General features: G+C 34.7%; 1 protein-coding gene across 9 annotated transcripts in view; it reads right to left on the bottom strand.

Annotated features, from left to right (window-relative positions):
- LOC131155145 (pre-mRNA-processing factor 39-1) overlaps positions 1-23,784 on the bottom strand; it is a 33,609-nt gene extending 9,825 nt beyond the window's left edge. For 3 of the 9 annotated variants that reach the window (XR_009136751.1, XM_058108077.1, XM_058108079.1), the window contains exons 1-12: positions 23,605-23,784; positions 22,256-22,786; positions 13,750-13,859; positions 12,933-13,162; positions 12,109-12,276; positions 11,435-11,798; positions 10,798-10,941; positions 7,787-7,939; positions 7,583-7,699; positions 4,819-4,899; positions 1,344-1,493; positions 354-656 (exon numbers count right to left, since the gene is read on the bottom strand). Coding sequence is in view for 7 of the 9 variants with exons in the window: in XM_058108077.1 (XP_057964060.1) it covers positions 354-656; positions 1,344-1,493; positions 4,819-4,899; positions 7,583-7,699; positions 7,787-7,939; positions 10,798-10,941; positions 11,435-11,798; positions 12,109-12,276; positions 12,933-13,162; positions 13,750-13,859; positions 22,256-22,742 (2,307 nt within the window). In the remaining 2 variants the exon portion in view is untranslated. The remainder of the gene's footprint in view (positions 1-353; positions 657-1,343; positions 1,494-4,818; positions 4,900-7,582; positions 7,700-7,786; positions 7,940-10,797; positions 10,942-11,434; positions 11,799-12,108; positions 12,277-12,932; positions 13,163-13,749; positions 13,860-22,255; positions 22,787-23,604) is intronic. The other 6 variants (XR_009136752.1, XM_058108078.1, XM_058108080.1 and 3 more) reach the window with 3 other exon arrangements.
- Between the last annotated feature and the right edge of the window lie 243 nt (positions 23,785-24,027).

Here is a 24,027-nt window from a genome sequence, read left to right as displayed (position 1 = left end):
GTATTTCATGGCGTTCTTGAGATCTTTGTGATGCGTAACTAAACGCGCTTAACAAAGGAAACACTAAAAACAGTCAGCTCTAGATGCTTAACACAGTGATCATCAAATACACCTGATCCCCAAGGTGACAAGCTCCCTCTGGCCAAGTACTCAAGCCATAAAATTTCTCTGTTTCCAAAGCAACCATCTAGTAAAGTGAAACTAAATAGGAACCAATAGCTAATCTGCGCAATAAGGATGTATTTTTTTTTTCAAATGATGCTGAGCATTTCACAACCCAACATTTCACAGCATTCCAAATAATATTAAACAAGTGAGAAATTAGAAATACTATTCAGCAGAGGAAACCATACCTGTTGGGCATACCCAGGATTCCAAGGTTGCCCTTGTGCTTGTGTAACTTGTGGCCAAGCCTGAGGCTGCAAACCATAACCAGCTGCCCACTGATTTTGAGCACTAGGATACGCACCCATCAATGACTGGGCGGGTGATAGAACACCAGAATAATGTTTGGCTAACTTTGCTTTGTCTGAAGTTAGATAATCCTCCGCATGACGCTTCTTCAATTCTGACGTACTCCTGTGCTGTAAGAAGAGCTTAGCATGCCTGTCATCAGCCTTCTTGATAGTTTCTGCATCTCCAAAGAGATCCAAGAACTGCAAATTCATTTGACCCATCAGGCAACATTAAGTCCCCAAAAGCAATCAAATAATTCGTAAGACATTTCAACATCAAACACTCAATAAATTTCAAATTGGAAGCATAGTTATGTTACAGGAACAACAGCTATGAAATGCATAAATTCTAACATTCTACATAATAATATAATAGACATTGCACATTAATGCCTGAATAGAGCAAAAAACATGACAAACTGCATGACGGTCACGAGTGCAATTTCCAACCTAACATAATAATGAGTTGGCAAATACTAGACCCAGATCAGATCCATACATAAGTCAATACAAAAGCAACTCAGCTAATGCAATAAAAACAAGTTATTTTAGGAAAATATTAACAAATTCTATTTCCAGGCATTATAAACAATCAAATAAAGTATAGAGATATAAATAGTTGTCTCATGTCCTTGAGTGAAGATAAATGATTCCATGAAAGTCTCTACTCTCATTGAAGCACAAGAATAGTAAATATCTTCTTATAGCAAACTATGGAATTTACCAGGACAAAAGCCTATGACTAAATTACATATTGTTTAAGACCTCATTCATACAAAACTATTCTCACTCTTTAGTAAATAAGAGCTGCATATCTAACTACATAAGCTACATTACAGAATCAATGAACTTTCTCCATTCTAAATCTGCATAACAGAAAATCAATACCTCCAAAAAGATGCAAGATATCTCCTCCCTTTCAGCAGGAGTTGTAGAATTTGGGCTTTCAGGGTTGGGCACTATGAACTTATCAACCAATGAATCTAGATAATCAATTCGTTTTGGGAGTGGAAGAATTGATTCCAGATGGATTAGTGCCTGCGCATCAAGAGGAACAATGTGTTAACATGTTAGCGATGAAAAAACATTACAACAACAACAACAAGCCTCAAGTCCCACTAGGTGGGGTCAGTTGCATGAATCTTTTCCACCAATTCACCCATTTCTACTATTAAATTAAGGGCTACCTTTCTCGCTACCTCATTCAAAGTTATTTTACGCCTACCCCTACCCCTTTTCATGCCAAAAACAATAACTCACTCCTCCTCACAGGTGCTCTGCTAGGCCTGCGTTTCAAATGCCCAAACCATCCAAGCCGCCCCTCCCTTATCTTGCTTTCAACCGGTGCTATGCCTAAATTATTGCATATATGCTCATTGCTTACTTTTTCATTTAATGTTAAACCACTCATCCACCTTAACATACGCATCTCAGCAACTTTCACTTTTTGTACAAATTGTTTCTTAGCTCCCCAACATTCTGAACCATAAAGCATAGCTGGCCAGCTGGCCTTGTAATTATCTTATAAAACTTTCCTTTTAATTTTAAGGGTATTCTACAATCACACAACACACCTGACGCACTCCTCCATTTTACCCAAAAGATATCTAAATCTATCAGTGCTATTAATCTCTTTATTATCCAGTTTAATCTTCTCTCTGTTGCTACTCCTTACATTATTGAAATTACATTTCATATATCTTGCATTCCAAAATATTACTCCTTCCCTACCCTAGCACCTTTATGAGACATGACAGTGGCCCCAACTCCTTGGGTCTGGTACCAAAATACCTCCATACCATCACCTTCCTGGAACAATCCCAACTTTTTCATTCTGACCATAATGCATTATTCGCTCCCACACGTTTTTTCTTTTATAGAAAAAGGCATTGTTAGATAAAGAAAGAATGTATAAACAAGAAAAAAACAGCACAATAAGATAGTAGGGCCCCCTAGTCCTACAGTAAATCCATAAAACACATCCCCTTGAAACACCCCCCTTGCAAAAGCCCAAAGAGACATCATATAATGTATCCTGTCCCACAGAAAATTTCAACCCCTTTCCAGTAAAAATGTGCATCCCATTCCAACTAGATCCTCCACAAAACGGCAAATTACAATAAAAATATGTGCATTCTGTTCCAACCAGATCCCCTTACAAAACAGCACATGCTATACAACACCACAACCAACCCACATTCTTACTCCTACCAAAAACCTCTAAAGGAAATTGCCGAAGAATCTTCAACAAGGCCCTTGGACAAATCCATTCTTCTCCCTACATCCTAGACAACATGCTCCATAAGCCCCAGGTAAAAGAAAAGTATGAGGAGATCAGAACCAGTTTCAAAACTGGTAAAGCACAACATACAAACATTTGAGGCAATGCCTTGAGGCCTACTCTGCAACAGATTTTTGGTGTTAAATCTATATTAACAAGAAGCAAATAAATGTGCATTAATCTTAGAAGGGACATTGACCTTCCAAATACAGCAATGGAAGGAAAAAGACAACAGATTAATAAGATTATAAAAGAAAATTACTAGATAAAAAACCCAAACTATCCAACCTCCAAACCCGAACATGCCACCAGTAAGAAGGGCAACAACCTTCCCACAGATAAAGCAAGGAACAGAGTTTTTCAACCAACCTATTACTTAATTTTTTTTGAAAATGAAAATCCCAAATATTACCACTAAAGATCAAAAAAGAAAAAATGATGTCAACATTACAAAACATTGAAAGATGATAAAGACAAGGAAAAATTGTAGAAAATGCAGAATCCCCAAGCAAATATCCTCCCAAAAGCAAACATGAGACCCTCACCAAATTGATATTTAGTACAACATATGAATATATGGTGGACATGTCAAATAAGCCCCCACGGACTCTCAGGAACATCTTATACCCAAGTTAGCATCTCAACATTCACCTGCACATCAAACTACTTGTTTTAACCATTGTGCCATAGGAAGATCGCCTCAAAGGGGAACTGCTATAACCACTTACCCATAAGAGCCATGTCTTTACACACCAAATTCTTTCCAAGACACATGCCCCATCCTCAAACTGATAAGCCACCTCACGACCAACCAAATTGTCCCTCATCTCCTACTCCCAACCAAACAAAATCCACCATGATCATCTCAATCTTATTCACTACCACCAAGAAGAATTTTAAACAAAGATAAATATAACAAATGGACACAATGAAGGCACACCTGAATGAGGGTAGCACAACCACCAAAAGAGAGCTTTCCACCCATTGAAGCACCTAGCCACCTTGGTCAACATAGGATCCCAAAAGCCTAAAGATTTAGTTATCACCCAAAGGAACTGTTAAATATGTTCAGCCACTTTTAAGACCACACAGACAGAAAATGAAGACAACTCCAAAACCACATTAATCTAAGTTAATGGCTCAAATCCCACCTTTTTCCTAGTTCAATTATTAATCCAGAACCCTACTCAAACATCTGTATAATAATATGAACAGTCAAAAAAAAAAAAACATTCTTCTCACACAATCATCTAGAAAGATATAATAATATCATCCACATTCCCCAAACCGTAAATTGAACCCAACTAACCAACACTCCCCATCCCAATACTCCTTGCAAACCCCCTTTTCCACTCTCCTAATTATTAATCTACTCAAAGCATCTATGACAAGAATGAAATGGAAAGCAGAAAGTGCATCCTCTTGCCTAATAATTCTTGAAAACCTAGACAACAACTTAGGTACCACATTAATAATCACCGAGATTGATGCATTTGAAACACCCCCCTTACACAAGTAACTCTCGTCAACTCTTTTGAGACTTTGCAGAAAATCACAATCATGTGCCTTTTCAAAATCCAACTTAAAAATAATTCCCTCCTCTTTCCTACTAGGAACATCCTCCACCACCTCATTAACTAATAAAATTGCATCCAAAAAATCTCTATCTCCCCCAAAAGCTATCTTAGACTCAGAAAAAGTGTTACATAACACTGGACTCAAACTATCTGGAAGAACCTAAGGAATAATCTTATTAACACAGGTTAAAAAAAGAATAAAATGGAGAATGTGGTTGAAAAGTCCAATAAAGATAAACAATGAAAGAAATATTAATACCCACTTAAAAATTAACAAATAAACTACTCAAGAAGTATGGACAAAAACTGCATTAGTTTCACTTTTTGACTGATCTTTGGATCATCAAACAAATGTCTGACTTTATCATTGCAGAATATTTCAAAATTTAAAGACTTTATTCAACTGCTTAATCCAAAGTTCAACCTTTCATAACCATGATAAAATCCACAAGAGAATAAAAGGTTTCACCAGCATGTACATGTCCCAAATCAAGAGAGCACAGACCTCTAGAAGTGGTTTAGACAACTGGACATGCTCAGCTGCTTCAACTACAATATCCCTTGCTTTATCTGCATTGCCTGATACCTGCAACCAACATCAAGAACATTAGCAGACATCATGCACTCAATTATTAAATTTTAGCTCCGTCAGATAAAGGACAATGTTGGTTGAGCCAATAATAGTTTAAATCCTAAAAATGGCTTTCAAATGTCTTAAAAGATCCCTCCCCCCTCCGTCTCTCCCTCTTCATGCACACATAGAAACACACGCAGGTAGTACCTCATGCAAAGGGCAAAAATGCAGATTATATTATCCATCTATTCCATTTCAATAATGAAGACAACACATAAGTGCTTTCTTCTAATATTTTTTTCTAAAAATGCCCCATCATCCTTAAATTTATAGAAATTACGTTGTGACTGTTTGCAATTTCAAATTTTAAATTAAATTACACTTTTTCTTTACTCAGCTAATTTTTTATAATTTGTGAAATAAAACCATTAGTTTAGAGTTTACGGAGTAAGAGGGTCCCTTTCTCAAACTAATTTCTTTTTAGGTTTTTTTTTTTTAAAAAAAAAAAGAGATGGGGACATTTTAGTCCACAAATTGCACAAGAACACAAACAGGTAGTGCCTCATGCAAAAGCAAAAATACAGATACAACACAAATATTTGGGTGTTTTCTTCTCATTTTTTTCTAAAAAAGCCCATCATCCTTAAATTTAAGAAATTGTGTTACAATTATTTACATTTTTTAATTTTAAATTAACTTTAATTTTGCTCAAGTTCACTAATCTAATTTTTTTTATAATTTTTCAAATAAAAATATTAATGTTTTGAAAGGAAATTTATTAGAAAAATAAGCATGTTCATTTAATATTCTTTAAATCAGGAAATCCCATTGGCCTGCGCATTATTGAATTCAAAATTTTAGAACAAATAAGATTTAAGTTTGGTCAATTACTAGACCTCCTGACCAAAATTATATTTCCATGGTGGGCAGCACCACCACACACCCACAAACCCCCCCCCCCCCAAAAAAAAGTGATTCCAAATTCTTGTTTTCTGTTTTCTATTTCTGCATAGTGAAGAAATATATATAAAAATGTGTTTGTTTTTGTAGCTAGTTTTCTATTTCTATTGTTGGTTTTCAGCTATTTGTGAAAAACTGAAAATCAGATTTTATGATTTTCAATTGTTTTGACAACTTGTGGGCAAAAATTTCAATATCCAAAAAAAAAAAAAATTGGATTAAATCATTCATTTTATACACTTTTAAATTAAAATTAAAATAAAATTATTGTATGATTTTAAAAATAGTTAAAAATAAAATATACATAAATTTCAAATAATAATAATAATAAAGCTAATTACAATATAATTTTAATATTTTTCAATTGTCATGTCCAATAAAATTTTGAAAATAAAACAATAAATAAAATAATTATATAATTTTTTTTTTTATTATAGTATTCTTTAAATGTGTATTATTTTGCAATTTTATTATTTTAATCATATTCTTATAATATCATTTGATAAAAAGATAAAATTGAGAATTTTTTAATTAAATTTTTAATTTGTTTTAGTTGTTATAAATATTAACCAAACAGATTGCTAATTTCTGATTTTTAGTTTCCATTTATAGTTTTTGGTTTTCACTTTTGGTTTTCGTTTCTATAATTTTTGACAATGATACCAAACAGCCCATAAAGAAGTGTTGCATGTTTTATGGAGCCCAAAAAGAATCATGAGACCATACTTCAACTCTGTTGAAAGTTGGCATCATGCCTGTTCTATTGATCAAATTTCGGCACCCGATAACGAATGGTTCCAATCAAAATCAATCTAAGTTCAAATCCTTGCAACCTTAGAAAGGGGCCTGCAATTCCCAAAAAAATACTAGCTGTGGCCACTTTGATAGGGACCCAACGAAGGTCAGATGGGACCAAAATTTACCAAGACACGGATATAAAAAAACCTTCCAATTAAGCAATTAAGATCCCTTTTCATGGTCCCAAGTGGGCCCATAGAAATGGTGCAAAACTATTCAGTTATTTATCATGTAACTTGAAACCTCCTCATAGACATACCACTTTGATTTGGCCCCTCCTATGTTTTAAGAGGGGAAAATAGAGAATACACACACACACACACACACACATGCAGAGCACATTCCGCTGGGATCTTGACATTTTATGGCCAGCGATGTCATCTGAGTTCATTTTAAGTGGTGAAAAAAAATCTCTCATCATAAATTCATTAAATTTACCCAAGTCTCATTTCTTATGCAAAGGGCAAACTACTACTTAATCAAAAAATCATAGCTTTGACCGTGGAGGAATTCATCCTCCACTCAGATCATCTAATAAAGAAGCACCCTTCTTGGCCTCCATCCCCAAAAAAAAAAAGGCTTTCCTGGATTGCTTCAGGAACACCCATGAAAGTTCAATTTGAGGCCCCTGTCTGGAGCAGGCTCCCATTTCATTTTATTAGGGGTTTTCCTAGGGATTGAATCACAGCACAATCTCTCAAAATGAGAAATTGACTCCTATAAACCCTTGGTAACAAAAACAGTACAAGAACCCAAAAAATGTGACAGACTTAATATTCTCCCAATGTTTCACCTTAGTTTCATCACATTCTAATAATCACTCCCAAAAGAGTACCATTGTGTTCCAATCAACATGAAATTGAAAAGCGAACTGAAAAATAAGTATCAAGTTATGATTTTTTTTTTAAAAGTCAAGCATGTATTGCGCACGACCTACCAAATACGAAAACCGGGAGTACTGGGCAAACAACATCGGTAATGCTTGCGACTGCTCTTTCACTTTTTCAATGGCAATGGCCTGCTCATATAACAAGAATGCATTTTCCAATTTTCCCTACAAAGGCAACAGAAAATGCACAATTTAAAACATGTACATAATCATTAAGTACAGCATTTTGAACATCTTGCAGAACCAACTAACCAGCCGATGTTCCATGTTTGCATGCTTAATAATTGCTTCCAGAAGACCAGGTGAGATTTCAGTATGCACAAGTTGATATGCAGCTCGAGCTCCTTCTATATCCCGATTTTGCTCTTTGAATCGAGCAGCAAAAAGATGAATCTCGGGTTGCCTCTGTTCCATATATTTAAAATAACTTGAATATAAGATTATTTTACAGGGTTTGACCCAACAAGGAAACAAGTTCACTAACCAGTTCACTAACCAAACTGCTACCAATATGCTATAACATTTTAGAATCATAGACACCAATTAAACTGCAAACAGCAAAAAGATATGAGTTCATAAATATTAACATGGGGTACATACAGATGCAATGCGATCACTGAGCAATGTTTCAAGGTTTTCTAAATTAAAATTTTTAAAACGGCTAACAGCTAAAGTTTCCTGTCTATGGTCAACAATAATGGAGAGTAAGCAGAGGCAAACAAGTGCTGCCAGTCCATTTCCAGACCAAAATTCATGGACCTCTTGTAAATTAAAATTATTAGGCAACCAAACCCACTAGGATTAAGGGTTCAAATCATTTGAGCATCACAAATAGCTCAATCTTCCCAAGAATGAACATCAGCACACTGGAGAAATATACATGTCCAGCTAAAAAGGAGCTTAATTTTTAAAACTAAGTCCAGCATCCACATCATATAAGTCTGAAGGAAAGATCTTCTAGAGAGAAAAAAAACCAGGCCTAATTTGAAGAGGGGGGGGGGGAAGGGAGTTCAAGTATTTTAACATATTTGGTCACTAGATAACAAAACAAGCAAATGCAAGAATTTTTCAGGCCAAGCGCAAGATGGCTGACAAAAAGTCACACACTCATGAGTATGAACACATAAGACACCAACAACATGGAAGTATGGAACTCTTCTTATTTCCTAATACACCACCTACAAAATGTGATTAGAGGTCTCAACCCAAATGAGGGTTAAGCCCAAAGGAAGATTGATTTGATGGCTTTCACATATGTGAATGCATGTACCACCTACAAAATGTGATAAAAGATCTCAACCCAAATGAGGGCCTTTTTTTCCCAAAGGAAGATTGATTTGTTGGCATTCACATGTGTGAATGCATGCATGCATTTTTACTTTTTTTATGCATGGACAAGGGGAGAATTACAAAAAAATTCTCCACTCACTAAAAAATGCCAATTCACAGCTGAAATAGGTTCTGCAGACATAACTCCTCTGGCTGCGACACAACCTTGAATTTGGATGAGATTGGTTGAAGATGTTCTTAAAAAAAAAAACGTCAAAAAGACAGGCAGGCCTGGAAATGGGACAAGGCCAATTACGTAAAGGATGCCTTCACATGACATGATTTGTTAAGGGCTCTCAGGAATTATGGGGTAAAACATTCTGTTAGTTCTAGGTGCCCACCAAGGGCTCCTATCTGCATATAAATATTTTGAGGGCCATGCAAATAGAAGAGGAGAAGGAAAGGAAATATGCAGAGATTAACAAATGAAAAGAAAAAAATTACTTGGAGTTGGAGCAGACGAAAGAATCAGAAGAACAAAAAGAGGATGTAAGGTACCCTACTGAGGAAATTAAATCTTTCGAAATGGCAGGAGTACATGATTACAAGCCAAAACAACCTATAGTCTTACTTAACCTTCATAGCCAAATCTGTGCATATAGCAAGCAGATTGGCCCCGGAATCAACAGATCTGCAGCCTTAATACAGAATCGTGGAAAATCTGTGGATCCAGTGGTGTCGAGTGTAGGGTCACGGCATTATTTCATGTAACCCATATGTTTATTAAAAGTCCATGGACAATGTGTTTCGAAAGTTGCCCATCAAGTGTACCACCATAGGGCTACATAAATAACATAATTCAAGCTATCAATTTTACCTTTCGTAATAAATTGATCTTTTGAACATCACATACACAGAGTTGTATTGAATCTGGATGTGTACACACAGGCACATTGCACCATGAAGTCCAAAGCATTTTCAGAATAGTCACTCTTAACTCTTATGTTTTTGCACCAAACTTCACTTAACCTAGAACATATAAATGGGAAAAGGGGGCTCTTGTAACAAAAAATAAAGAAGTAAAAAAAAAGAAATGCAAGATGATGGGATGGCTATAAATATTTGAGAAATGTCAGGAGCTAGAGCCCAACACTATCAAAATAGGAATTGGAAAATGTGGGGTGTTGAGTTGATGCACATAAGAGACACTGTGGCAAAGTAATTAGTACTTCCAGGTCCATGACATGGCAAATTTGACTGTCACTGCAAGTGCAATTTCCATCCACGAGAATCTTACAATCAAAAGCAGAAATATCTTCGTGCCTTTCAGTTGGCAGGGTTATTAAACTAATGTAGGCAGAGTTAAGATGCACTGAAACGAATAACCTAACAGAAATTGAGATTCAGAAGCCCAGAATCATTTTAAAACAACTAAAGTGCAGGCATGGTTCACAAAGAATCCAGGTTTGTATGACACAAAGACATATGGTTCATTTTCTTCTTTCAAAGATTAGCAAAAATATTTTATGTTCAAGGACTACAAATCCTCACACATATTTATCCCCTTGCCACTTTGTCGATACAATTTCTGTTTGTTTAGGGGCGATGATGAATCAATGTTTCATTATTCCCATTTGGGTTCTATCTGATCAATCAGTCTTGCAAGAATTTTTCAGGAACCTTTTTTTTTTATAACTCATTTTTCAGAAGCTTAAGGTGGGTTACGACAAGGATTTTTCAGTATGTATATTATCATAATTTCTAAGCATAAAACTAAATATAAAACAAGCATGATTGACCATCAAATATTGGTAAAAGCAGTTTAAGGGAATCTGCAAGCCAGTGCAATGTCACCATGATAATCAAAATACTTGATTAAAATATCAAGAATCATGTGACAACAATAATTTGTTTTAAGAATTATTTAAATCAAACCATGTCTTGTGGGGATCATTATCAGTGTCAAAATGCTACCATAGAGATAGTTCCCAGACCTTGACAAATACTTGGGTAGCACGTGCAAGTGCATTATTTGCAAGATCCATACTTCTACTGGCTTCCATGCACAAAACATATCGAATCCAATACTCTGGATAATTGGCACATGCAATCAGACACCTTTCATATAACTTCACAACCTGAAACATATGAATAACATCATAGATTTGAGAACACCTCCTGATTCATTGTTACATAAATTGAAGTGATATTAAAAAGCAGAAAGGAGAAACGCATAAGATATACTCCGTTGGAGGAATAGGGAGGCCCCTCAAATATGAAAGGAGGGACCCTCCTTGCCTGACAGATAGATGGTTAGGAAGATAAGAACACACCTGCATTCATAACATTGGAACTTTAAAAAGAATAACATTTACTATACAACACATCATGAACCTAGAAGGACGACTGACAAATGAGGGTTTGAAGTACTTAGCCTTAAAGAAACGATATTGAAGGCCCATGCTTTAGTCTCAGTTCAATTTCCCGTTTTAAAAGTTGCTTCATCCAACGGTTAGCCATTAAAGCAAATGATGCAGCAGATATGACTTTAACTGTAAGTCAATGCATAACAAGGCACCTAAAAAGCACAAACCAACCAGAAATTCAATGATGGAAAACAAACTCAAATACCTTGTTAAATTCATCCCCCCTTTCAATAAAATCCAAATAGTTATGCCAATTTTCAAGCTCTGCAACATTGAGGGGCCGCACATGGAAGTAGGGCCGCCTGATAGCTGTTTCAAAACCAATTATCTTAGAATCAAACTCTTTAGCTTTCTTGTACATCTCTTCTCTAATAGCGATATACTTCTCCAACTCCTCTGCTTCTGCTAAGCCTGCCCTTACAGGTTTAGAAGACTGTTCCACGGTGTCAAGATGAACCTCTCCCTCAATTCCTTGGCCAGCAACCTCAGAAGGAACACCAGCCACAGCAGCAGCTTCCTCAGCAGTTCTCAATTCTGACAAAGGCCGACTCCCAGCTAATTCCTTGAAGCTGCATGTAAACAAAGTGTTAAAAAATATAAAATATAAAATATAAAATAAAATAAAAAAATAATAACAGGGGATGAATTTGAAATAAAGAACATGCATGGCTGAATTTACATGTGCCTGGGAGGGTATAGGATCCCAAAACAATAATCACAAACTAATAATAGGTGTCAAAAACATATACTGCAGCAACAGTATGTAATCATTTTTCATTGACATAGAGGAGAAGCATAGGAGAGATTGAAAGATATGAAGCACACTATCCAAAATTAGAATATGAAAACAAATGAACCTGTGGACAAGCAATGACTCACCTATTGAAATAACGATCCAGCTGTTGATTTGGGTTCTCTAAAATCCTTGTGTAGATCATGGCAAGACGAGACCACTCCTGCTGTGAGTATTCATATTCTATATATTTATCCCAAAGAGGGTAAGACAGGTAATCTGTTCCAACATAAGCTAATCCTCGTTCAAACAGCCTGAATCATCATGAGAACAAAAATTTTGTTATAATAAACATAGAAATATCAAGTCAGCCGTTGCATAAACATCCATAAATGGGAAACAGCGGCACAGTGTTGAAGTAGAAGGAACAATTCACTCTTAACAGCATATGACACTTCCAAACATAGGCTCAAATACGCTGCATTTACCTTCCAGAAATAAAACCATACTATGGCCGTGAAATGGAGCAGTGATAGAGGCCATCTTAGCCCTTAACTGGATGAGATCTTCGCAGCAGCAATTTGTATATTGATGCACCCCCAGTGTCAAAGTTAAAAAACAGGAATAATTCATGGAGAATTACACGACTGACACAGAACTTTAAAGAAAAAGATAAAGTGGAAGGGGCCTAATATGACCAGAAAATAGAATTAGATCCTAAAAGAAATTTCAGATGGCTACCAAGTAGAGTAGCCTTAAGAGTATTTGCAAATCAGAATATTGTTTTCTGAAGTGCATTTCTATCAAACCTTTCCGCCATACATGTGAGGAATTGCTGTTGCAGGCATACTGAAATCAGGTTAGCAAGCAATAAAAAATCAACTGGTCCCCATGACAATGATAAAATCAGGAAGTCATTATCTTCCTCATTTAAAGCTACAACAACAATGAATATGTGAATAGCTGTTACCTTCGAATGGTCTCTGGATCTCCATAAGTGCTTATGGTAAATATGGAATAATGCAACCAAATGTCCACAGAATAGGTCACCCCTAGAACTGCGCGCTCGTAAACCTCCACAACTTTGTCAATAGAACCAAGACGTGCCTCGTGATCAGCATACTTTTTCCAATAACCATAGCACAAAGGAAATTCCGCTAAAAAAGCATCGTAAACTTTTCTGATTCTCAATATGTTGTCCTGTAGGCCAAATAGGTGAATACATTTCAGGATATTTAAAAAAAATGCATAAAGAGAAATAGTAACCTCCAACCAGGTGAATCGGGGAGCAAACAACATAGTAAAGAAACTACCAGAGCTTGTCTCTTCAAGAAAGAGAACAGAACAAAAAGAACATTTGTACCATGAAAATTCTGAACGTACAATAAATAAGAAAAAAACACCAATCCTCCAAGACAGAACTGGAAAACCCAAAGAAATAAATTCAAACAGAGCATTATGAAAAATGAGTATGTGCTTTTGATAACTTGCAGCACACTGTATCAGGTAAAAGCCAGCATATACCACACAAATTCACAGAGTGTACAAGGTAGATGCACACAAATTGACGAAAATTGCAGCACAAAACATGTTGAAATATGAAGTTCTTGCCATAAAAATTAAAAAGTATCTGACCACCAAGCTGTGAACTTCTCTAGAGGGGGATAACATAGCAAATACACAAATAATATGAATAAACAAGCCAGATGACACTTTACATATTCAAAAAATCAAATAATATGAATAAACAAGCCAAATAACACTTTACATATTTAAAAAATCCATACCTCTGCCATCTTCTCTGTTTCTTCTATGAGGGCAGTCCATGCATTAAAATCCAAAGAATTAGCCCTAACTATGCTCCACAATCTATCTTCCTCAGCAGACATTGGGGGCGCTGAAGGAAACAAGCAATATGAAGTAAAACAATTAAAGTTTGTTCATATGAGTTAAGCTGCAAAAACAACCAATGAACAACCTTGGCAAGACAAGAAACAAGAATAACAGCAGACAGCCCCGGGTTCATTAACAGCAGACAGCAGGTTCAAAGGTACAGTGTAACCATCAATATACTGAATATCTAAGGAAATTTTATATGCTGTAAATGAGAAGTAAATTACTAAGGTAAGAATGTTGATACCTATAACTCCAAGGGATTGACATGAAATTGGAATTTTATTTTATAAAGAAAAAGATAAAATATAACACAAGATCATGAAGTTTGACTGAATTGCATTTCACTCCTTGAAGCTTAAATACTTTAAGTTTTATGTTTAGGCTAGTTCAAGGGACAATGTAAAGCTAAAATTGGAATTTAAGATCAACTTGTCACAATTTAAGCTTCAAGGAGTGAAGTTCAATTCATCCAACTGCAGGGATTTGTGGTGCAATTAACTCTAAAGATAAATAATGAGAAATGGATTTTTTTTTTTTGGCATAAATTGCAAAAAATCTTGAGAACCTTGGGAACGGATTTTTCAATTTACCCAAAGAAATAGTATTTAATTTCTAATTGTACGAACCTACCTCCTTTTTTAGCTTGCAAAAAAAAGCCCTTACCACCTCCCTTTAAGTTATTCCTACTTGTGGCTATAAACCAGGTTATGAATTGACTATCAAACAAGAAGTTTGACCCAATAATTTTGTAGGCTAAGATTTCTAAAAATCGTAATCATCAATCGAGATTCAAATCATGAATCAAAATAAAAATTTCATGACTTGAGAATCGAGAATCAAATCGAATCGAATCGAATCATAAGATTCGGTATAAAATTTGAAAAATCGATCTCTAATGATTTGCATATATGTAAAACAAGTAAAATAGTAAAATACATTTCAACAAATATGGATCATCCATGTTCATAATTGGAATGGTGCTTGCCTTCAAAGCAAATTCTGCAGGTCTAAATCCTACCATGATCAATTTAACTCATACATTTATTGATATAAAAAGAAAACTAGCCATATAAGCAAGATATACCATGATCTAACCATTCCACCTCTATCAAGTATCAAGTTAAGCTAGTTTCTATGAAACTGTAACACTTGTTCTGAAATTCAAAACTAAAGCACTAAGTCTAAGAGTTCAAGATACACTAAAAAGTAAGATAAAGACAAAAGAAATTTAAAAATTGACCTTCATCTAATGGTGTAAGTTTACATGTCTAACAAAAAAAAAATTATGTGCACACTTCCTTTAAAAAACCAATGACAGGAAACAAGAAAAACTTAATGAAAAAAAATTGAACTTTATGGTTTTTAAGGGAATGAATCAATGAAAAAACAATAAAAATTTAACTTTAAGGTGTTTAATAAGAAAAGTAATTTTTAATGCATGGGCTTGCTCTAATGATTAGAACAAAAAGAGAAAGTAAATAAAAAGCATAAACAAAACTTACGAAAATATAAAAAACAATGAAAATCATATCTTTATATTCAGAGGAGTAGAGAGGGCAACATGCCAACCAAAAGCTCACCCACAAAGTTGACTTTAGTTTTCTTCTCAAGATAAGTTTCCTTCTCTAACTCTGATTTTCTTTTGATCATATCTAATGGCAAAAATAAGAGGTGCAGAACAAGAGGGCCAACAGACTTCTTTCTTTCCTCTTGGAGGACAAAACTCATGTAAATAGCAAATAGAAGGCCATCATGAAAAATGAAAAAGGTTTTAAAATCTTCAAGTTGGGTTTTAGAGGAGTTGCATCTGAATCGTATGACTCATACAATTCAATTTCATTCACTGATTCACCTCGATTCACTGCCTTCTGCAATTCTCCCATGCTATTCAAATCGAGTTATGCCTTTCTCAATACAAATCATCGAGAATCGTACAATTCTAACAACTGTCTAAAATGACAAAAAGAGAACAAAAAATAGGAATTAGGTGTATCTAAACACAAACAACAGCAACTCTTCTCCTATCATCAACATATATTTTTGGTATTTTACTTTAAGAATTACTTTATAACATGAATAAAAACATAAAACAAATTAAGGAAAAAAATCAGCATAACTAACTACTATTTGCAAATACTTATGTATAAATAATTTGTCAAAAATTTTAAAAATACTAAAATACAAAAATCCAATGTTTTAAAAGGCGAAGGTGCAAGGCGAGGCGTTTTAACCCTTTAGGTTCAAGAGTTTTAAAAATCAACTCATATTATGGCATTCCTTTAATACAAACATGTAGTTAAAATTTTCAACCAAGAATCACACACAAAATGCATAAACCTCAACTAAAAAAGGTGCAAAAGTCGTGCTTTTTGTAAAAATGCATAACCCTCAGCATGTACTGCATCAGCCTTCTTGGAATTTGGTATTTTAGATTGAGCCTCAAGGTGTTTTAGGCATGCCTTGAGGTGAGCCTCGATTGAGCCTTTTAAAACACTACAAAAATCTATATTGAAGATAAATATAACTTTAAAAAAAAAATTTCAAAGGAAAAAATATTTTATTATTTAATAAAAATTCTCAACACTTAAGTGGCAAAGAAGAAGAAAAAAAAAAACACTCTATTAAGCATATTATTTTAGTAGTATGTAAACATGCATGCACACTTGGGTGGATCCTAGAGCCCCACTTAGTTGACAAAAATCTGCTCAATTATATACACAAGCTAGCTTAAAACAAAAGGTTTTCATGGGATGGCACCCGCTCAACTTCCTACTATATGGCGACCAAGTCCAAATAAACAAAAATTTGGGGGCTGTTTCCAAATTTAAGGGGGGAGAGAGAGAGAAGGAAATCCAATTGAGAAAGAAGTCCAATGTAGTGCAAAGTTGACTTTTAATTATTAGTATTCTAATGTTATGTCTAAATTGATCTTATAATAATTTATGATTATAAATGAATAATTGTAAATAAATTATTACTATAAAATAAAATTTTAAATTAGAGAGAGAGAGAGAGAGAGAGAAGGAAATCCAATCAAGAAAGAAGTCTAATGTAGTGCAAAGTAGACCTTTTATTATTAGTATTCCACTGTTGTGTCTAAATTGATATTACAATAACATGATTATAAATGAATAATTGTAAAAAATTACTATGATAAAATAAAAATTTTAAATTTGCAATATACATTAGAGCCCCAGCCCCAATTAACTGCAGGTCCAAGATCCGCCACTGCATGCTTACAAGCACCCACTCACCTTCACAGCCTCACCACTGCCCCCTGAGGACATTTTGAACTTTTAATTTTTATAATTAAAACAAAATGTAGAATTCAGAGTAGAAGCAAAAAAATGCTTTTTCATAATGTTAGAACCTTCAGGAGGCTTTTACACTTCACCTTTTTTTATTCATAAGATTTGAACACCCAATCACCCACGCCCCACCCAACCCTTTGCTGCCTGAGAGAAGCCTAGAACAAATGAGAAAGGACAATCATATGATCACGATCATCACAGACAGACCACTGCATTCCAGTCCATGGCACAAAACATCACGGAAAAAGTGTATAGGCAATGCAAACGATGTAAATAGAGGATTATTGGCAAGAGTTGACATAAACAGTTACAAGAACCTTAAATGTACAAGCAGCCTGCAAGAACTTGGAATACATGATGCTATACTTCCATGTATAGGACGAGTTTGATGGGAAAAGATCATCAAGTGCTTTAGGAATCTCCCCACAGTTTACTCTCTGAATCCCCAGCGCTCTCTCTCTCTCTCTCTGAAGGTGATGTGTTTGTTCTCAAGTGCTTTAGGAATCACCCCTTGTATTACTCAACGGATTCCCAGCTCTCTCACCCGCCCAGCCCCGTGGTTCTTTAATAAAAAAATTTATTTTATTTCCTTGCAGGTGTTGGATCACTTTTAGTATCAGATCCCAGTGTATGTTATTCAGTACATATATTGACAAGGAAAAGAAACAAAACAAATGATATTCATATTTCTTAAATAGCAATTCAGTAACTAATCAACTTGGATGAGACTTGGTTAATAGAATTTTCAATATGATCTCTCTATCACTTCTTGATTGAAAAAATTGATTGTGACCCATTTTTATTTACTATCGTCCAATGCGGTCTAATCACATTCTCTTGGGGAACACACAACACTGCAAAGTCCAGTGTGGCAGTCACCATGGTTAGTGGCTAGGAAGAGTTGAGTAACATTAAGATATATGCAAGAATTAGAAGTACACATTTCAAAATATGCATTTGAGTATTATATTTGGGGTTAATAGCTTATAAGAAAGAAATACAATAATATCGAGTACAATATTTCAAAATATGCATTTGAAAATTTCTCTTTGGAGATCAATAACTTCTTTAAGAAAAGAAAAAAGAAAAAGAATATGAATCCACCCCATTCAATTGAGTTCTTATATGATATTTTTGCACCCAACAGAAAACCATGTGCGCAAAAAGCATCTAACAACTCTTTCTATCTCTCAATAGAACCAAAATAAATGCAAATGGGAAACTCAAGCTGAGTTTTCCTTCCAATCAAATGGACATTCCCTATTTTTTCTTTTCTGCAGGGGAGAAGGGATTGGTTAGGTTCAAACCCTCTCATGTGTGGTGTGAGTGAGCCCAAAACCACTGGGCTATTCCCTGTCCATATGCTCATATCTTATTAATCAGAATAACTACAATTTTTCTTCCTTTGGAAAATGTTTCGTGTTTAATAAGAGTTTAGTTTACTTAGATTTTAATTTCCATTTTTTAACAAAATCTTGAGAGAAAATGGCCACATAATTTGAAATCAACCTCAGAAGTTATTGTAAGGGACTTACTGCAACTTCTAATATTACCAAGTATCGGCATTAGGTTAGGTGCGTCTCAATAATCAGTCCTATTAAATTATTTTAAGGGCCTTATGAGAGTACCATGCTTTGGTATTAGGTTACATGCCTTCCAAATATGCAAGGGTTAGATGCGTTTACACTAAATTAAGGATTCTAAAATAGGCAGCAAATTTGTGGAAGAAAAATGGCCATTGAAAAGTACTGGTCCCTTCATTTGTTCTTTCTTTCTAAAACTGTGAATCCTCCTCTCTTCTTTTTCTTCTCCTCTTCCTCTCTGCATGCTCCAATATTCATGCAGAAACGCTATTTTATCCAGCGATGTAACATAACTTAAAAAACCCCATTACTTGGAAAAAGTCAAAAAATAAATGGAACTGTAAGATTCCATACCATAGAATCCATCCAATATTTGGATGGGATTCAGTTCCAAAAAATAAGGAACCATACAATTCAATTCTTTGTCCTGCCAATAATTGGAATTGACTATAGCATGGCATTTGGTTTGCAAAATTATGGCTGGAACAAAATTGAAATTCAGGCTCCAATTCCAGTTCACACATTTAGTTCACAGAAACTTTCAACATTTTTGAGTGTGCGAACGATGTCCATGGCATCCAGTTCCCACACCATATTAGGGCTCAAATCTGATGTGGCAATAATCTCACATTCTCTAAGAATGAGGGATTCCCACAAAACGAGGGAATCCCATTCCCCTCCTCCACCATTGGCAAGTTTCATGGTACCATTCCCATGGGAGTCCTATTTTGGGACCAAATTGCCCTCAATATTTTGGTCAGACATTAATGCCCCATAATATAGTATTATTTCATGCTATTATGATATTATCATAGTTAAATAATAAATTATCATAGTAACAAAAATAGAAATTAAAATATATATATATATATATATATGATCATTCTTTTGTTATTAGAATCAATACAAAAATTATCATTATTATTATTATTATTATTACTATTATTATATAACAATTGAAATCTTGAGACCCCATTTCCCCAATTATTTCGGTTAATTAGATCATTGAATGTTGAATTTTTTAGTTTATGACGTTGAAATTTTCAGAACAGAGATTTATTCATTTACATATTCTTAGTAAATGTTTGCTGAAAATATGATTATTCTTTGTAGGGGTATGATGGTCATCTTCTTGAAATGCCATAAATTATTCTCACATTGAACCAAACTCTGGCATGTGCATACTATGTATATTATTTGGAATCTTACAAAGCAAATCAAACAAAAATATTCCCGAGGCATGAATCTAGCTCCCACAAATGAGGTTAATGGAATGTCATGGGAATATTTTTTATTCCATGAAAGTCTGAAACAAGCACCCCCTTAAGGGTTTAAGTTTCAACACAAAGCAACCTAACCTAAATGTGTTTTTATTTATACTTGACTAATATATACAACACAAATTGCATAAATTAATTAAAACTAATAGAAGGTAAAATCATAACTAAATTGTCTTAACATAAGACCTGCTAAATTTGGATTTTCATCTAACTTTTCTTCAAATTTAAGTAGTGATCAGGTGATGTAAACTTTAAGTTTGGAACATTGAATTTTAAAATTTGTTTAGTTAAATTTTGTTCAACTCTTACATTTTTCAAGCGATTCTTTCAATAGTCTAAACATGGGATGCTTTTATTTACAATTTTACGGATTTGAAATCTTTGGACTTAAAAATTGGAACTTCAAATGTTTTTTATTGTTCCAATTTTGTAAGACTAGCAGGCAATGCTTTTTATAACAAAAATCCATTAAAAATTGAACATTTCAGCAGATGGAGAATGAGATATCCTTCATGAATCAGCTATGATAGATGGTGAATGAATTAAACACACTATTTTTTTTCCAAGAAAAAGAATTATATGAACAACAAAACCAGAGTGTATGAAGGGGGGACCAAGATGTCCTCCCAAAAAAGAGTGAAATACAGCAAAAATAATAAATACAGCCAAAAATTACAAAAGTAATTACAAAAGCACTGCCCGCCAATCCTTTACAAGATCCTAAAGAACCCAAAAAAGTGGAACCAAACAGAGGCTAAAAAGACTGTTCTTAAGGCTTACGCCTCGTCTCTTAAGGGTTAAAACGCCTCACTTTGCGCCTTCACCTTTTAAAACATTGTAAAAATCTCTCTCTCTCTCTCTCTCTCTCACACACACACACACATTCTCTCTCTCTCTCTCTCTCAAGAACATCAATGTGAGGTCTAAACTTCCGAATCATTTAAGTTAACGAGCCAACACAAAAAACAAAAGACTTTTAATAAAGTAAAGATGATAACGACAGATGGACGGTAGCACAACCACCCAAAGTGAATAACTTAAATGATTTGGAAGTTTAGACTTCACATTGATGTTCTTTAGAGAGAGAGAGAGAGAGAGAGAGAGTGTGTGTGTGTGTGTGTGTGTGTGTGTGCGTGCATTTGTGTGTGTGTGTGTGTGTGTGTGTGTGCGTGTGTGTGAGAGAGAGAAAGAGAGAGAGGCATTTTTACAATGTTTTAAAAGGTGAAGGCGCAAGGTGAGCCGTTTTAACCCTTAAGAGACAAGGCGTAAGCCTTAAGGCATTGGGGCATAAGCCTTGTGAAAATTTTATTTTTGGATAAAAATATGTAAATAAATAACATGTATTTTAAAAATAAATGAAAATTAAGAGAATTACAAATATAATGTAAAAAAAAAAATCAAATATGATTTGCAAACTACTTGTTGGCCATTCAGAAATCACTAATTGGATACATAATTCATGACAAGACATAGTTATAACATTACAATGTTTAAATTATTTTTTCAAAAATTAAGATACATCTCAATTTTTCCAAAAGTTGAGGCTCAAAAGTTTTAGAAATCAACTCATATTATGACATTCCTTCTATATATAAACATGGGATTAAAATTTTTTAACCAAGTTTAACTTGAGAATCACACACCCAAAATGAGTAAGCTTCAACTAAAAAGGTGCAAAAGGAGTGCCGTATAAATATGTAAGTCTTAGCGTGTAATGCATTAGCCTTTATGGGATTTGGTATTTTATATTGAGTCTTAAGGCATTTTAGGCATGCCTTGCCTTGAGGCAAGCCTCAATTGAGCCTTCTAAAACGTGGGTTTTTTTAAGTATATTATCAGGCATATGTGCCAACTTATTATAACCAATAACACAAAGAGACCTTTGCACGGAAATGAAGCTTCAATAATTGGAACAATCATCTTCATTTTAGAAATATTTCGGCATCATTCATAAAAGTTCTGTTACCTTATAGAGTAAATTTTTATATTGAATGAATTAAGCCATCAAATCTTAATGTCAAGACCATATCCAGATAACCCGCAAATGACACTGCTTGAAGGGACCAATGTTACAGTTAATTGAAATCTACGACAATATAAAATTAAGGAAGGAAAAATAAGATAGTATTAAGACAAACAAAATAAGATGAATAAAAATAATAATAGTAATAATAGAAACATCACCCGTGACATAAACCACAGGAGATGCCACGTAAAACATACCAGAACTACCATCAAACTGTTGCTCAGTGGTAGCTGCATCTCCACCAACATCTAGCGCATTCCCATTCTCAGCTGAAGTGTAATGAGCTGCTTCACCAACAACATTGCCATTTACAGAAGAATCATAACCATCAGCTTGAGACGACTCCACAGCCATCTTCTCAAGACTAGCAAGACTCTCAGTGGTATCAATAACTCCATCAGACTGCTTTGTTTCATATACTGTAACAGCAGCAGCTTCTTGGACAGCAGAATTTGTGTCACTATTATATGTATTTGAATCACCTGAAACAGAACCATCTGCAACAGCATAAGCCGCATCTGTTGGAGCAACAGGAGACACCTCTGCAGTTGCCCCAGCAATAAAAGCACCGGCATCAGTTGCCACATTTGCACCAGCTTCAGCAAAGTCAGTGGAAGTGTAGCCACTCGATGTATACCCCACCACAGCAGATGTTTGAGCAACCACTGTTTCACTGTCTCCCATTGCTTCAAGGGGGGAATCCAAGCTTAGAACGACCAGCTGCAACACTATTAGACAGAAATCTTAGCTTAAGATTTTTAATTATTTTAAATTTCAAAAAAAAAAAAAAACAAACAGAGGAAAAACAGTCCAAGTAAATAATCGAACCAAAAGCAATAGTTGTGTTTTCAAAGTAGAAAGTATAACAGATGTCGAAAGAAACCATGAGCTAATAACCAGCAATTTTTTTTGTAACAAAGAAAGAAAAAAAAACAGTTCACATTGCCGCATCAAGACTTGAATTCCAATCATCCAACATGCTTGTTTTAAAAGAATTGTAGTAAAATCTTTTAGCAATTGGATTCACTGTGAGTTCGATGAAAATTATTATCAGCATGTATTTACAGTGGCTTGAAACCAAACTCAACAAAGCCTTGGTTGGAAGTGCCTCTGCTCAACTGAGTGAGATCATTTGCATCTATTCAATTGCATATGGAGCCATTTCCTCCATTAAACCGGGCCAACCATATTTTAGAAAACATAAAAATAAATGAATCAACAGAAGGCAAAGGAAATTGCAACCCTTGCAATTGTTACGAAGACAAGATTTTGACATATTAACGAACTTCAAAAATACCACACATTTTACTACGGAATTGTCAATCCTCACACATCGAGCAAGCACTGAACCTAGGGTTTCAGATATAAAACCTCAACTCAAACGAATCCACAAAACTTCAAAAAGAAAATAACAAAGCTAGAATATTTAAACAAACAACTAAACAACAACGAGTGCTAAATTTTCTTTAAAAAAAAAAAAAAAATCTCACACAGCAACTCATGAATCAAACAACAACAATGGAACAAGTGCTGACTGAAAACCTGCCTGTAACTAATATACGACAGCGATGGATCGATTGATATTTCGAGAGCTCTGGAAGTTGTGTTTCCGTTTCTGCGTATTAAAATGGCGATTTTTCTTTGTGCTTTCGATGTTTCTGCTCTTCAGGTCGCAGAGAGAACTATTTGTTGCTGAAGGAGTAGGGCATCCAAAGCCGCAGCAGAGTTTCCGTGGCCGATCGTGGGGCCTTATATATAGCGTTGAAGCCCGGAGTACGAAACGGTAACAGCGTGCTTGTGTTCCTGTCAAATCTGTGCCGTTCAAATGTTGCCTGATGTTTTTAATCTTGACCGTCCGAAGTCCTACTTTACAAAATAAACTAATCGGAAGACGCCATCAAAATTTATTTAAATTTAAATAAACTATAATATTAAATTATATTAAATTTTATCAAAATTTTAATTCAAA

The sequence above is a fragment of the Malania oleifera genome, chromosome 5, assembly GCF_029873635.1.
Source record: "Malania oleifera isolate guangnan ecotype guangnan chromosome 5, ASM2987363v1, whole genome shotgun sequence".
Classification (NCBI taxonomy): domain Eukaryota; kingdom Viridiplantae; phylum Streptophyta; class Magnoliopsida; order Santalales; family Ximeniaceae; genus Malania; species Malania oleifera.
The sequence above is the reverse complement of the archived record's forward strand: the minus strand, read 5'-3'. Positions and strand labels throughout refer to the sequence as shown.